Source organism: Equus quagga, chromosome 9, assembly GCF_021613505.1.
Source record: "Equus quagga isolate Etosha38 chromosome 9, UCLA_HA_Equagga_1.0, whole genome shotgun sequence".
Classification (NCBI taxonomy): domain Eukaryota; kingdom Metazoa; phylum Chordata; class Mammalia; order Perissodactyla; family Equidae; genus Equus; species Equus quagga.
The window spans coordinates 14,420,805-14,434,610 of record NC_060275.1 but is presented as its reverse complement, the minus strand read 5'-3'; the positions used below and the strand labels follow the sequence as shown (position 1 = coordinate 14,434,610).

Genomic DNA, 13,806 nt, shown 5'->3' with positions numbered 1-13,806 from the left:
CGGCTGTGCATTTATTTACAACAACCATGCAACTACTCATACCTCCATCCTCTCTTTGCTCTTCACTTTCAGTCAAGGTGAGTCTGCTGATTCTCCCTCCATATCAGCTTTCACACACACTCTCTCTCTCTCACACACACACACCCCCCACTCCTCTTTTGCTGGCCACCTCCAACGTCTTCCACCTCATCATTTCATGCCTAGATGGCTAGTACAACTATTTCCACCAACTGATTCTTTACACAGCTGTTGAAATAATCTTCAAAATCTCCCTCTCATTTCTTACAGATAAAGGTACACAGGTCAAGACAACTCTCTTTTACGCCTAGTTGATCGAGGAGGCTTAAGACACTCGAGTCCCAGGCAAGGCACCACCCTGCTTGTACCTACATCTGGACTCCCCCAACATGACTTTAAATCCCACAGTCTACCAGAAGCAAGATATCTAAACTACTGCTCTAGCAGAGTTCTTTTCTATGAAAGGGGAATGCAATCTAACTTTGCAGAGGAGAACATTCAAAACCCATTACGACAATGAAGGCTCAACAGACCATTAAGAAAAAGACGGTTGATGCAATGCCAACTTACAAAATGTTTTGCACTTAAGAAAGATTTCACATCTGATGTCCATTTCTTTAGGGCTGAAACAAATTACTAAGAGAGGTTCCATGGCAAACTTGTTTAAAAATATAAACATAAACATGAGGCCTTATCTTTTTATCTTGACTTGAGAACTCTAAAGACTCTGGTCTTCAACTTTTTTGGGTTTTCATTGTTAAGAATGTTGACACTTGACATGAAAATCCAGCATCTCTTGGCTTACAAAGAGCCCTCTTGAAGATATTACCTCAGTGGATTGTCATAGGAACCTGTGTCAGACTGGAGGTTTCATTCTCATTTTACAGCTGGAGAAACCGTGGTTCTTGTCTAAACTCTTAAGGTTGGATGGCCACTGGGACCAAAACCTTGTCCAGCCTTCCTCTAGTCTTCTAAAGCTTCCATTAAAGCCGAGTGCATTTCATCTATTTCATTTGTAAAACCTCTACCCACGGCCTTGTTCTACTTTTAGTAGATGGGCTACCCCAATAAGGAAAAAAATTCTCACTTACTTCAAAAGTACTAACTTCAAGATCTTCGAATTTTCCTGAAAGGGACATTCCTGCACAGTTTACAAGCATGTCCACGGGGCCCAGTTTCTCCTGTGCCTGAAAAAGTTTATTAGCACAGGCATTAAGAAAGACAAAAGAAGAATCACTTAATAGCAAATGAAAGCCAATAAATACCATCTATGAAACGATTAAACCTAGAGGGGAGATTCACCAATTCTAAGCTACACACCCAAAACGGAAAGAACCAATTGCAAGGCCAGTGAATTAAGTCCAATTAGCCCAACCTCTTACTTGTTTTATGACATTCTCTACTTGGCTGTAGTCTTGAGACACGTCGACAGATATACAAAGTACCACCTGTTAGAGAGAGAAAAGTACGATCAAAGCTACGCAGGTGTCTGAAACTATTTTTAAAGGATTTTTTTTTAAAAGGCAATTCTTTCCAGTAGATAAGGAGCCCAATTTTGGATGTACAGATGGCAGTGTTTGAAATCTGCTGACAATGCAATTAGTAGAGCCTAATTTTCTTGGCAGTTTTCACAGAAAACTCTTTCGAGAAAACTCAAAAGAATGTTTTAAGAAATGCTGGTCAAAGGGTACCGCCTTTCAGGTATAAGATGAACAAGTTCTGAGGATTTAACGCGCAGGATGGTGACTGTTGTTATTAACACTGTATTGTATGCGTGAAATTTGCTAAGGGAGTAGATTTTAAGCACTCTCACCACACATACAAGAAAATGATAGCTATGGGAGGTGATCTGATTTACAACTTGATGGTGGTGATCATTTCACAGTATAAACATATTAAATCATTACATTGAACACCTTAAATATCTATAATTTTTGTTACTTATACCTCAATAAAGCTGGAAATAGAAAAAAGATGCATAAAAAGGCTCCTCTTGAAATGCCACTAATCTAGAGTGACAGAAAGCAGGTGAGAGATCACCCACAGCCAGGACTGGAGGGAAGAATGGACCGCAAGGGGCAGAGGGAAACTCCGGGGGATGGAAATGGTCAGTATCCGCATGGTGGTGGGCTCACACGTGTCTACGGCTGTCAAAGCCATTGAACTGTACTCTTCAAATGCGGTGGTTTACTGTACATAAGTTATATCTCGAGTTGTTAAAAAGAATACATAAATTACATAACATAAATTGTACATAAATTATATCTCAAGTTGTTAATATTGTGAGTTGTTAAAAGAATAAAAATAAATCTAATAACTGTTTAAAAAATACTCCCTGTGGAGCAGCATCAGAGCCATGACTGCCCTATTGGGATTCTGCATCAGCAGATGGAACAGAGATAAGCCAACAACACCCACTCCCAGAGTCACCTGAGCTCAGGCCCCTGCTTGGAGGCTGAACTAGGTGACATTATCTTACAAGGCCAAGGGTCCATCAGGGCCTGTGGGAACTGAGCTGGGAATCAAGTCACATTTGGTTCACTCTGAGGTTTGCTTAAGATCCCTGACTCTGGTTGACTGACCACTCACAGATTCTCTAGACAAGGGGTCACCAAGCTGAGCCCCAGAGTCCACCAAGTACAAACTCGGCCATGCACAGGGGCTTGCAGCACAGAGGGATGGAGGCAAGGGCTCAGCCTGTGCTTTCCATGGAAAACAATTCTGAAGGGAGGGAGGGAGGGAGGAAAGGAGGAAGGGAGGAAGATAGGGAGATAGGGAGGGAGGGAGGGAGGGAGATAGGGAGGGAGGGAGGGAGGGAGGCAGGGAGAGAGGAAGAAGGGAAGGGAAGAAGGGAAGGAGGGAAGAAGGGAGGGAGGGAGGGAAGAAGGGAGGGGGGGTGAGGGAGGGAGGGAGGGAGAAAAGGGGAAAAAGCACATATTTTGGTGCTTACTTTGATAGAAACTTATGAAATAGAAGTTAACACAATAGGGACAAATAATGAGTTATTGTATTAATTTTCCTCTTAAGGTAATGCTTTCAAAGCAGAGCTTAGGCCTCTGACATAGGAATGTTCCATGTTCCAGTGGGGGTCACTGAGAGAAGCGGAAAGGTATTCTCGATTTCTCAAGTCTTTCCATGAATTCTTCCCTGTTGTGCCTGGCTGCCGAGCTGAGGGGCAGACAGAACGTGCGTGTACAGGAGGGCACACACCCACATCAACAACACGCAGCCAAAGGAAGCTGCGAGTCCAGGGCAGCGTGGTGTGGGGGAACGAACAGGCCTGGCCCCTGGGAAGCTTTGTTCCAGGCCTGTCCCTTCATTAACTAGCTGAGCAGCACCTGAGAAGCTGCAGCGACCTCATGTGTACAATAAGGGTGTCAAAAGCTAGCGATGACTGAGACCTCATCCAGCTCTAAGAAGCTACCATGTGAAAAGCGAAGCTGAAACACTGGAGGCCAAAGGGTTGAATAAAAAGAGACCTATTGCCTTAGCATTTCTTCCATCAGGCTGGAAGTTGCACTTCATGCAAGAAGGAACCCCATCCAAATGACCTAAATTCCTGAGGAAGGGAAACAGCCCTCTTCACAAGCATAACTGGGAGCATTCCAGAGCAGAGGGGTGGATTTTACCCCAAATCATCACGAAGGAAGTATTTTTTTAAAAAGAGAGTAGGAATCACAGGATTCATTTTTTAACATGCCTGTTTGTACAATATTAGATCATTCACCATGAATAAAATCTACACCACAGATAAGTGAAACTTAAAAAAAAAGTTAACAAATTAGTACCAAGAAAAAAAGTGCCCACAGGGGAATGCTCATGCTAAGCGGTTGAGCAACAAGCCCATTCTAGGCTCAGCACAGGATGGAGCGCCTTCCTGCCAGCCCCTGCCCTGAGCATCTTCCTTTCCCTTCAACTCTCCACACGACCGAAAGTCTTTCTGATGGATGAAGACGGGGCAGGAGTAACGATGAAGAGGTCCAGAGCCGAGAGACGGTGCTGGCAGCAGGCAAGACGGGCCCTCAGCCATGAGCATTCCAGCTCACGGTTTTAGATGAGACTTCCTTCTCTGCCAGAAGTTACATGAATGTGCAAAAGAAAAATGGGGACATTTGATGAGCCGGAAGCTTTCCAATGTTTGTGGGCTTTAGGGAAAGGGGTACAGGGAGAGGCCACGGTACTACAGAAAAACTCACATATGTGCACAAGGAGATGTGGACGAGGATTTCTACCTGCAGCCTAGCATGCAATAGTAAAAAAAAAAAAAAGGAAACAGCCCAACAACAGGGAACTGATTAAATAAACGTTGGTGTACTCAATGCTATGCTGCAACAAATGAGGCAGATTTATTTTTATTGATATGGAAAGATCTCTAACATATCCTGGAGAAAAAAACAGGCAACTAAAGCTATAATGAAATACTACTTAAAACACAGGAAAAAAGCAAAAATTAGAAAGGCTGCCAATACCAAGTGTTGGCAAGGATGTGGGGCAACAGGAGCCACCAACCACTACTGGGGGAGTGTCACCACTGTGGTGAAGTTGAAGATACACGTACAGTCAACTCAGCAATTCCATTTTGAGGTATATTCCATGTTGCCCATGTGCACAAAGAGACACAGGAAAAAACTTTAGTAACAGCAGGAAACAAAATAAACTAACAAAAAAAACAGGAAACCATCTAAATATCCACCAGAAGAACTAATGAACAAAGGGTAGTCTACACATACAAGAGAATACTATATAGTAGTAAAAAATAAATGAACTATTACTTCCTGCAGCAACACAGAGGAATTTTAAAAATAGTATCAAGTAAAGAAATCAAGTTGCACAAGCCTATGTAGGAATGATGTGGTATAAATCTAAAGTGGATTAGTGATGGCCTCAGGCTAGGAAGGGGTTGGGAGGGAATCAGAGTGACTGCTAATGGGTATGGACTGCCTTGATGGGATGATGAAAATGTTCCAAAATTAATTCTGCTGATAATTGTGCAACTCTGTGGATATACGAAAAACCACTGTACATTTTAAATTGGTGAATTAAATCTCAACAAAGCTGCCAAAAAAAAATGATGCCATAAAGTTCAAAAAGAAGCATAAGTAAACAACATTCTATTTAGGATCATATGCACTTATGGTCAAATTATAAAGAAAAGCCAAGGAAGATTAACAGAAAAGTCAGGTTGTGGGTTGCCCCTAGGAAGGAGACAAGAGGATGATGCTGATGTGGGCCCACGGAGGGGGGTCAGGGGCCCTGGGAAATTCATTTCTTAAGCTAGGTGATGAGTGTGTGGTTATTAATTTGTTACTATGTTTTATACTGAAATATATTATATATATATATATATATACATACACATATAATTTTTAACCCCAAAATTCCATAACCAAAATAAATTTTTAAATGCCCCTTGCCCATTGTGTTTATATAAAGTTCATTTAAATAAATAATTGAAATGAAATCATTTTCTAGTACAACATTGTGTTATGATCATTTGTGTGTGAATGAGTATGAGAGTCCATACACTTTTTTTTCTAACAACCTGAATTTCTAGACAATTCAAAAGTTTTAAAAAATTTTTAGACTTTTTAAAAACAGTCTACGTAATGTACACCATGACGACTACAGTTAACACTGCTGTATGGTATATATGAAAGTTGTTAAGAGAGTAAATCCTAAGACTTCTCATCATAAGGAAAAAAATTCTTTTTATCTATATGAGATGATGGACATTAACTAAACTTACTGTGGTAATCATTTCACAATATATGTAAGTCAAATCATTATGCTGTACACCTTGAACTTACACAGTGTTGTACGTCAATTACACCTCAATAAAACTGGGGAAAAAATAGTCGAATATGTATTTTAATCAGGAAAATCCTACACGCTTTCAATGAACTATTCACAGTTGAAGTAACTCTTTTTTCCTTTATACAACTGTGTTGATTAGACAGAAACTGCATCCTGAAGGCGGTAATTTTACCTGTTTATCATTAACGGAGTGTTTTTCAATTTCTTTCTTTGCCTGCAGCAGTTTGTCCTGAAAGCAATAAGGAACAATTAGTTCTGGGGACTGTCCATCTGTCTGCTTGGTTTGTTTAAAAGAAGAGAAAGAGCAATTATTTGTACAGTATTTATCAAATTCTAGAAAACACACTAGGCTGCACCTATATGGCACAGCTACGGACCAGAGTCTGTTGATAATTCTAATAAATGTTTTGATCTAACATTATTTAGTTGTGATATAAAACAAGAACAACCATACTGATATGCAATGTTCCCCAAACTCGAGGGTTCGTGTGACTCTGTGTCAAGAGTGCTTTCCTAAGAGACTGTCCACTACCGTCCTCCTCTACCATAGACGCAGATACAGTAGAAATCACTTTTTAGGTGGACTTACGCCTGGCTGCTTTCAAAAGTCATCTTAAGGGGCGGGCCCCAGGGCCAAGTGTTTAAGTTTGTGTGTCCTGCTTTGGCTGACAGAGGCAGCGTCCCACACAGAGGAACTAGAATAACCCACAACTGGGATATACAACTATGTACCAGGGGGCTTTGGGGAGGAAAAAAAAAGAGGAAGGTTGGCAACAGATGTTAGCTCAGGGCCAATCTTCCTAAAAAAATAATAGTAATCATCATCTTCAGACAGGCAAACCTAACTGTGTAATTGAGCTATTCTTCCAAGGTCCCAATTTTGCTTGTTTTACTCATTTTCAAGAAGACAGATATAAGTTTACAGCATCTTAATTTGCTATAAAAGTTGTAATTTGTATACATCATGACAGCTAGAGAAGAACAAAAAGGGAGGGGAATCCTTCAGAAAGACACGTAGGTTTCCTAAACGTGAATGTGCCTACAATACAATTATATTATTCTGTTAGTAAAGGTATAAACAACTTGACTTTGCCAAAATTGGAATAAAAAATTACATTAGAAAATAAAGAATTTCTCGATGCCAGAAGGCTTGCCCACTCATTCACTGCCAGCAACGCGAGGACCACAGGACGAGTTTCTGAGCACCTGACACACAGGCCTCCCCTGCCTCCTTGTTCACCTGTCTCGTGTCAAATATCGGCATTGTTCAAATCTCACAAAATGCCATTTTATGAAAGCTGTGTTTTCATTCCTGTAAGGTGGCTTCAACGCCAGAGTAAATTCACTGTTAGAGAAGTCAGGGTATAAATAAAAGGTAGCTAATTCTCCCTTTCTTGATTTTTTTTAAAGAAATTATGGCTATTGAAGGCTAATTCTGTGTCATTAGTTGAACATCTGCCCCAGAGCCCTCCATGGCTGCCATGTCACTGGGCCCTGTTCAGCTGTCCACTCGCCACCTGGGCAGTCATCCTACCATTGCCCTCCTTTTGTGGAGGGGAATTCAAAATCCCCAAGCAACGATGCCACGCTGGCGTTTCCATTCTCTCCATCACCCCTCCCTTCACTTCTTCATTCAATAAATATGTTTTGAGCACCCGCTACGGGACAAGCGTTATGCCAAGCGCAGAACAACAGCAGTGGACAAAACAGCCCTGGTCACTTCCCCCCACCCCACAGAGCAAGAGGACTCCACGACTGTTCCTGGGAAGACAGTGCCACTGCTTTGGGCCACGGAAACAACTCTGGCAAGAATAACAGACCCTGAAAAAAAGAAAAACAGACTTTGTGTAGACTCAGCAAAACAAATATTTTGCTAAACTGCTGGGGAACAGGGAGAGTTCCCCGTGGGGTCTGGGTTTCACCAGAAATCCAGATCCTGTCACAAGCAAATTAGAGAGAAACACCTACATAGCCTTCAGGACTCAGGTCTCAGCTCCCAGATCACCTCTGCGGGCACCCCCAGTGGGTGGAGTGCCCTCCTTGGCTTCCTGTGGTCAGGTGTGCTACCTACCTATGTCTTGGCCTCTCCCACCTCAAGATCTGCAGTGTCTGTGATGTTGCCTAATAGTTGCAGGCACTAAATAAATATTTATGGAGCTGACCTGATTTCAACCAAGAAGTCTTTGTCCTGAATACCAGAAATAACCAGTGGTTCAGGAATCACACCTCAAACCAGAGATGTTAGTGACTCCCAGCAAGGTAAGAAGTTTGTACAGCCTCTTCGGGTAATTTCAAGTGGAATTAGGGGGCTGGCCCCGTGGCGTAGTGGTTAAGTTCAATGCGCTCTGCTTTGGCGGCCCAAGTTCACGGGTTCGGTTCCTGGGCACAGACCTACACCCCTCATCAGCCAGGCTGTGGCAATGACCCACATATAAGGTGGAGGAAGACTGGCACAGATTTTAGTTCGGGGCTTATCTTCCTCAGCAGAAAATAAATAAAGTTGAATAAGTAAGTTGGTAATGACATACCTAGAAGACTTACCTCATTTCGTGCAACCAGAGTTATAAACGCTCCTTGTTTATAGCATTCAATAGCAACACACTTTCCAATGCCACTGGAACCTCCTGTAACCTGAAAGCAAAAGTAAAACCTCTTCTTAGCACCTGAAATTTCCCTTCTGTGGGAAGTTTATTTAAAATAACTAGGAGGAGCTCTAAAAACCAATCTACTAGAACTAAATCTTTAGCTATTATAGCTTCTTCATCCCAGCCTGAAGGAATGAAATAAGTGCAAGCATGAAAGATTACGCTGTCAGCATGGCCTGCTGCTTAGACTGTTTTCAGTACTGAACAACAACTTGCACACCTATAATACTTTTCTGAGTTCACCAGAGGGAAAGGGCCCTATAAATCTAGTTCATAAAAATACATTAGCCTGCCTGTGAGTCCAGATCCAAATAAATCTTATTTCCTCATCACATATTTCCTATGCGCGACTAGCTCTACTAGAGATGAAAGGAATGGTCACCCACATATATCTTATGATCTTTTAAATGACTGCTTATTATAAAGTAATATATGCTCACATGGAAATATAGAGAAGTAAAGCTTTTCTTTTTGCACTATTCTATCCCTCACTATCTACAGCTCAGCCATACTGGCTTTTTTTCAGTTCTAAGCTCTCTCCAACCACAGGGCCTTTGCATATTCTATTTCCCATGCCAAGAATGCTCTCCTCCCCTCTTTTCATCTAGCTGGCACCTACTCATCCATCAAATCTCAGCTCAAACGTCACTTCCTCAGGAAAGCCTTCACTGACTGCCCCTGCCCCCACCTCAATCCACTTTTCAGCACTGCATCCTTTTTTGCTTTATTTTATGGCACTCACATAATCCAACAGCCATGCATTTATTTGTGTGCATTTATCTGATTCACCACCTATCATCTCTCCTATCACTGCCTCATAAACTTCATAAAAATACCAACTCTGTTTTTGCTCCCCACTATATTCCCAGCACTTAGCACAGTTCCTGGCATACAGGAAGGACTCAGTATATATTTAACTTAATAAGACAAATGCAACATGATATTTCAAGTCATTTTCCCTATGCGAATTACATAATATGGGCCAGGGGAGTGGGGACTGGGGTTGTCAGGTGAATGGGGAAGGGAAGTGTCAGAGAGGGTGCTGTCCTCGCATGCTTTGGTAGCCTACTTAAAAAAAAATTGTATCATAACGTCTTAGGTTAAAAAACTAAACTTCACAATATTGCATTAAACAGCTGTATGAGAACTTAACCATTTCCCTATAATCAGGTATTTCAATTATTTTGAATATTTTAATGTTAGATTTAAATCATGAACATCTCTGACCCCACCCCACGATTTCAAATCACCATGACGCCCCTCCCACAGAATGTACCACCTCCATGGGACTCCTGGGGGTCTCCCCTACTTCTCTTTCGTCTCACCTTTCCACCATTGAAGAGATTTCTTTGGCGGAGAATTAACCAATTATCTACAGGCTACTGTAAAAATATACCTGTTGCCCTGGCTAATGGCTGCCTCTGAGGAGCTCTTTGCCATTGAGATATTCCATGGGTGGTTCTGGTTTATTCCTTTTCGCCAGACATTCCAGTTCCATAGCAATTAGCAGGACCCCTAAAATGTGCGGGCTGTTTTATCATGTTTTTCCCGCTGCCGAGATGTGCAGTTACCTATGTACATGTCTTAGCTCCCTCGCCAGACTGCCAGTTCCTTGAGGACCAGTACCAAGTCCAGTGTCTGCCCCTCATTCCTAGCACAGTGCCTTGCACAAATAAATATCTGCCTACATTAATTTGTAATATGTTGTACGATGCCCTTTCTCTGAAAGATACCACGCCAAAAAAATTTCCCTCTTTGTTATTCAATGAATTAATGGCAAGTGAAGTTCTGAGGTTACTGAGAGAACTTACTTGCTGTAAGGTGCTCCGTAGATATTAGCTATTGTTATTATTGCTGTTCTTTTTCTAGACTGTAATAGGTAAGCCGGCTGTGTAAATTTACTGCACACGCACGGCAAAAAACTGTTCAACCTGGTCACTCATAAGATTTTTCCATAAGAACAAAAAGTAAGACAAACTTTTGAATCATGGTTCATGGGAAACAAACCTTCAAGTATCTAAGAATATACATAAGTCAATTCCAGGCTATGTTATTCTTGAATGTCACAAGAAAATATAAGAGATTTTCATAATGGCTAAGAAAAACAGCTAATATGTATTGAGTTGTCTGACAACTGGTAAATTGAGCCCAGATGTGGGCCACTAAAGATAACAGTTTAATGGCCTTTCTTTATCACTGCCTCTTACTATTCATTGCAAATATTCTTTAAATATTACTCTCTCTTAATCACACCATACACCTCTAACTGAGGGCAAGAGAGAGGGTGGTTTGCTGCAAGGAGGGTTTCTTTCAGCCATCTCCAAGAAGCAAGGACTTGATTTTCCAGTTCTCACCAAGTCGATTAAACAGTTTTTTAAAAATAAGCCGATTTAAGTAAGTACATACCGTGTAAGACTTCGGCACAGTTTTACCACTGTAATTAGGAAGATAACACTAGTATATACGAACTGTTCTAAAAGCAAAACAATAAATAGCTATGACCTAAGTCTGTTCAGGCCTCCGCAGAAGCAGACATTCTAAACAGTAACTCCCTCTCCTAACACCGTCTGGCCTAGTCCTATGGAATCTCAAGAAAAAGAATTACACTTTCACTCTTCTTACGACATTTTTTTTACAGATGGTGACATCACGTGAATTATTCATGTCATCCTCACATTATTTTTAGTGGTGTATTAAAACAGGATGGTGAAAATAAATTCTTCTTGGTCTGTCCAAGCAGACTCGTTCATCATCTTACCTAGGGTGGCAAGCATTACAGTCAAGGTTAAATGAAATTCTTTCATAAATACTGACTCAAATTTTTCATTACTGCCTTTGGTTTTACCTTTTTCCAAGTTATGCTCTGCAAACATAAAAGAATCTGACTTTCAAAGCCATGCTTTTGAGGCAAGAGTTCTCTTGCGGATATGACACTTTCCTCTCTAATGAATTTATACTCACCTCCTCTTCTAGCTTCCACACCAGAAATAGCAGGAATTAGAAATATACTGATAAATTTACAAAGGAGAACTTAAAGAAAATGCGTTAACTCATTCACAAACTCTTGTCCAGATTTAAACCACACTAAAAGAAATGACCGTCCTGTCCTATCACAGCTCAGTAGGGCAGCTGGACCTCACCGGAGACACCCATATGTCACCTCCGGCACGAGGAGGATTTGTGCTGCCAGCTTAGTAACTAACTCTCCTTTTTCACAACCTCCAGCCTCAATGTGCCTCGGGGTTGTGAGATCCAAATAAAAAAACGGATGAGAAAGCCACTGCAAGAGGTGAAATGCTGGGTGCAGGAAAGGAGGCATTCTCCCTCAGTTTAAGATGCCACACCTGCAGAAAAGGGATCTCCGAAGGCTCGCGCTTCCACTAAGAAACAAACCAAACCCATGCACATCCCCTTCTTTCCTGAAGCACTGGCCAGGTCGCCCAGCTCATCCCTCTGACTCTGAAATGAAGGCAGACGGTTGCACTGAAACTGCAATCAGCCGACTCCGGGCTGAGCTTGGAAAGACAAGCGGTGTAGAGGTGACAGAGGCGTCCCAACACCGCTGGCCAGGACTGCCAGCCTGCTGGGTTCGGAGCAATTTTTCCCCCAGGTGAGTCACTTCCTGGATTCCTTTGGCAACTGCTCTTTCGGTCACTCACACAGGCCATCTTCCAGTTCCGAGCTGCCTCGGCGGGTCCTGGCGGCTGGGACCCCCTTCCCTACTGCCGCCTCCTCTCGACCCGGCCAGGACCGGGCGCCTCGCCCTGCACGGCCACCGACCGCGGTCTCCCCGGCAAAGTTTCTCAGCCTTTCTGTTCCTTAGTTGACTCATCGGGAAAACTGAGAACAAAAATATCCTCATCCCAGGGATGCCCCGGGGATTAAGGAGCGCTCCGGACCCCTGGACCGCCGGGACCCGGCTCGCTGGCGCTGTCCCCGCTGCCTCGCTCTCGGGCCCCGGGAGGAGCCAGGTGCAGCAGAGGGCGGGTCCCCGAGGCCCTCGGCAGAGACAGTGCCGGGCTGGACGGCGGCAGGTGGCCCTCCATTTGGAAAAAGGGACGTCGGCGGCCCGCCTGCTTCGCGGGCAGGCACGCCAGAGGACGGGCTCGGGGCGACCGAGCGGGCCGGGAGGGGGCGGCGCAGCAACAGGAGGCCACTCACCACCACATGCGCCCCGGGCAGGGCGAGGGGCTTGGGGCTGATGAGCGGCGACACCATGTAGAGCAGCAGCACGAACGCCACGAGGAAGGCGGCCGCCAGCAGCAGCATCGCTCGGCCGGGCCGGGGCGCGCGGGCTCGGCGCGGGGCTGGCGGCGCCGGCGGTCACGCGCGGCCCGCCCGCAGAAGCCGGCTGTTTGGGTTCGCGGCGCGGGGCGGGGCGGCGGCCGGAGGGGAAGAGGAGGAGCCGGCGGAGGGCCCGACCACGGCGGGGCGGCGCTGTCAGGGGCGGGCGGCTAGGCCCAGGCAGCCCGAGCCGGTGGATCCGGGCTCCCCGGTGCCCCCAGCGTGGGGACAGGGCCCCGCTCCCTCCCTGGGGAGATGGGGCCTCTCCGACTGCGCAGCGGGCGAGCTTGGGCGGCCCCACCCGCGAGCGCCTCTGGCAGAGCTGGGGGACGCTCCGGGTTTGGGTCGAGGGTGCTTCTTAGGACCGCGGAGAGCAGGTGTCCAGACTTCCCCCAACCGCGCCTCGGGGGTCAGAACCGCTCCGAGCCTGCGAGTTCCGCCATCTCGCCGAGGGCCGCTGGTCTGGAGCTGCAGGAAGGATTCCAGAGCATTCTGAACACAGGCTCTGGGATCGCCCGAGCTTGTTGCAATATGGAAGCCCTGAGATCCAGCTCTGAAATCCGGAGCTCCATTTCGGATTTTCGTGGCGTACTTAGAAAATGGTCACAGCCCACTTTCGCTTTTCAGAGGACCGAGAAAGCATTTAACACAGAGTTTAAAAAATCACCCAGATAATTGAATTTCATTGAACTCAGAGTTCATGTTCTTTGCCAAGGCAGGGATTAAAAAAAAAAAAAAAGCTTTGTTGACGTCTAATTCATATCCCTTATAATTCACCCATTTAAAGTTCATTATAAATAGTTTTTAGTATAGTCACAGAGTTGTGCAACCATCATCACAATCGATTTTAGAGCATTTGGTTACACTCAACAAATTCTGTACCCCTTAGCAGTCACTCCCCATTTCCTCCCAGTCCTAGGCAATCAACAGTCTTTCTGTGTCTATAGATTTGCCTATTCTGGATATTTCATATAAAAGAAATTTTGAAATATGTAGCCTTTTGTGTCTGGCTTCTTTCACTTAGCATAATGTTTTCAGGGTTCGT

The 13,806-nt window shown here is 44.2% G+C and overlaps 1 protein-coding gene across 1 annotated transcript in view; it reads right to left on the bottom strand.

The window, feature by feature from the left end:
* Positions 1–12,853, bottom strand: part of KDSR (3-ketodihydrosphingosine reductase) — a 44,162-nt gene extending 31,309 nt beyond the window's left edge. The window contains exons 1-5 of the mRNA XM_046671482.1: positions 12,639–12,853; positions 8,374–8,463; positions 6,005–6,061; positions 1,401–1,466; positions 1,110–1,205 (exon numbers count right to left, since the gene is read on the bottom strand). Of these exons, the coding sequence (XP_046527438.1) occupies positions 1,110–1,205; positions 1,401–1,466; positions 6,005–6,061; positions 8,374–8,463; positions 12,639–12,746 (417 nt within the window). The 5' untranslated portion in view covers positions 12,747–12,853. The remainder of the gene's footprint in view (positions 1–1,109; positions 1,206–1,400; positions 1,467–6,004; positions 6,062–8,373; positions 8,464–12,638) is intronic.
* Positions 12,854–13,806: the final 953 nt, after the last annotated feature.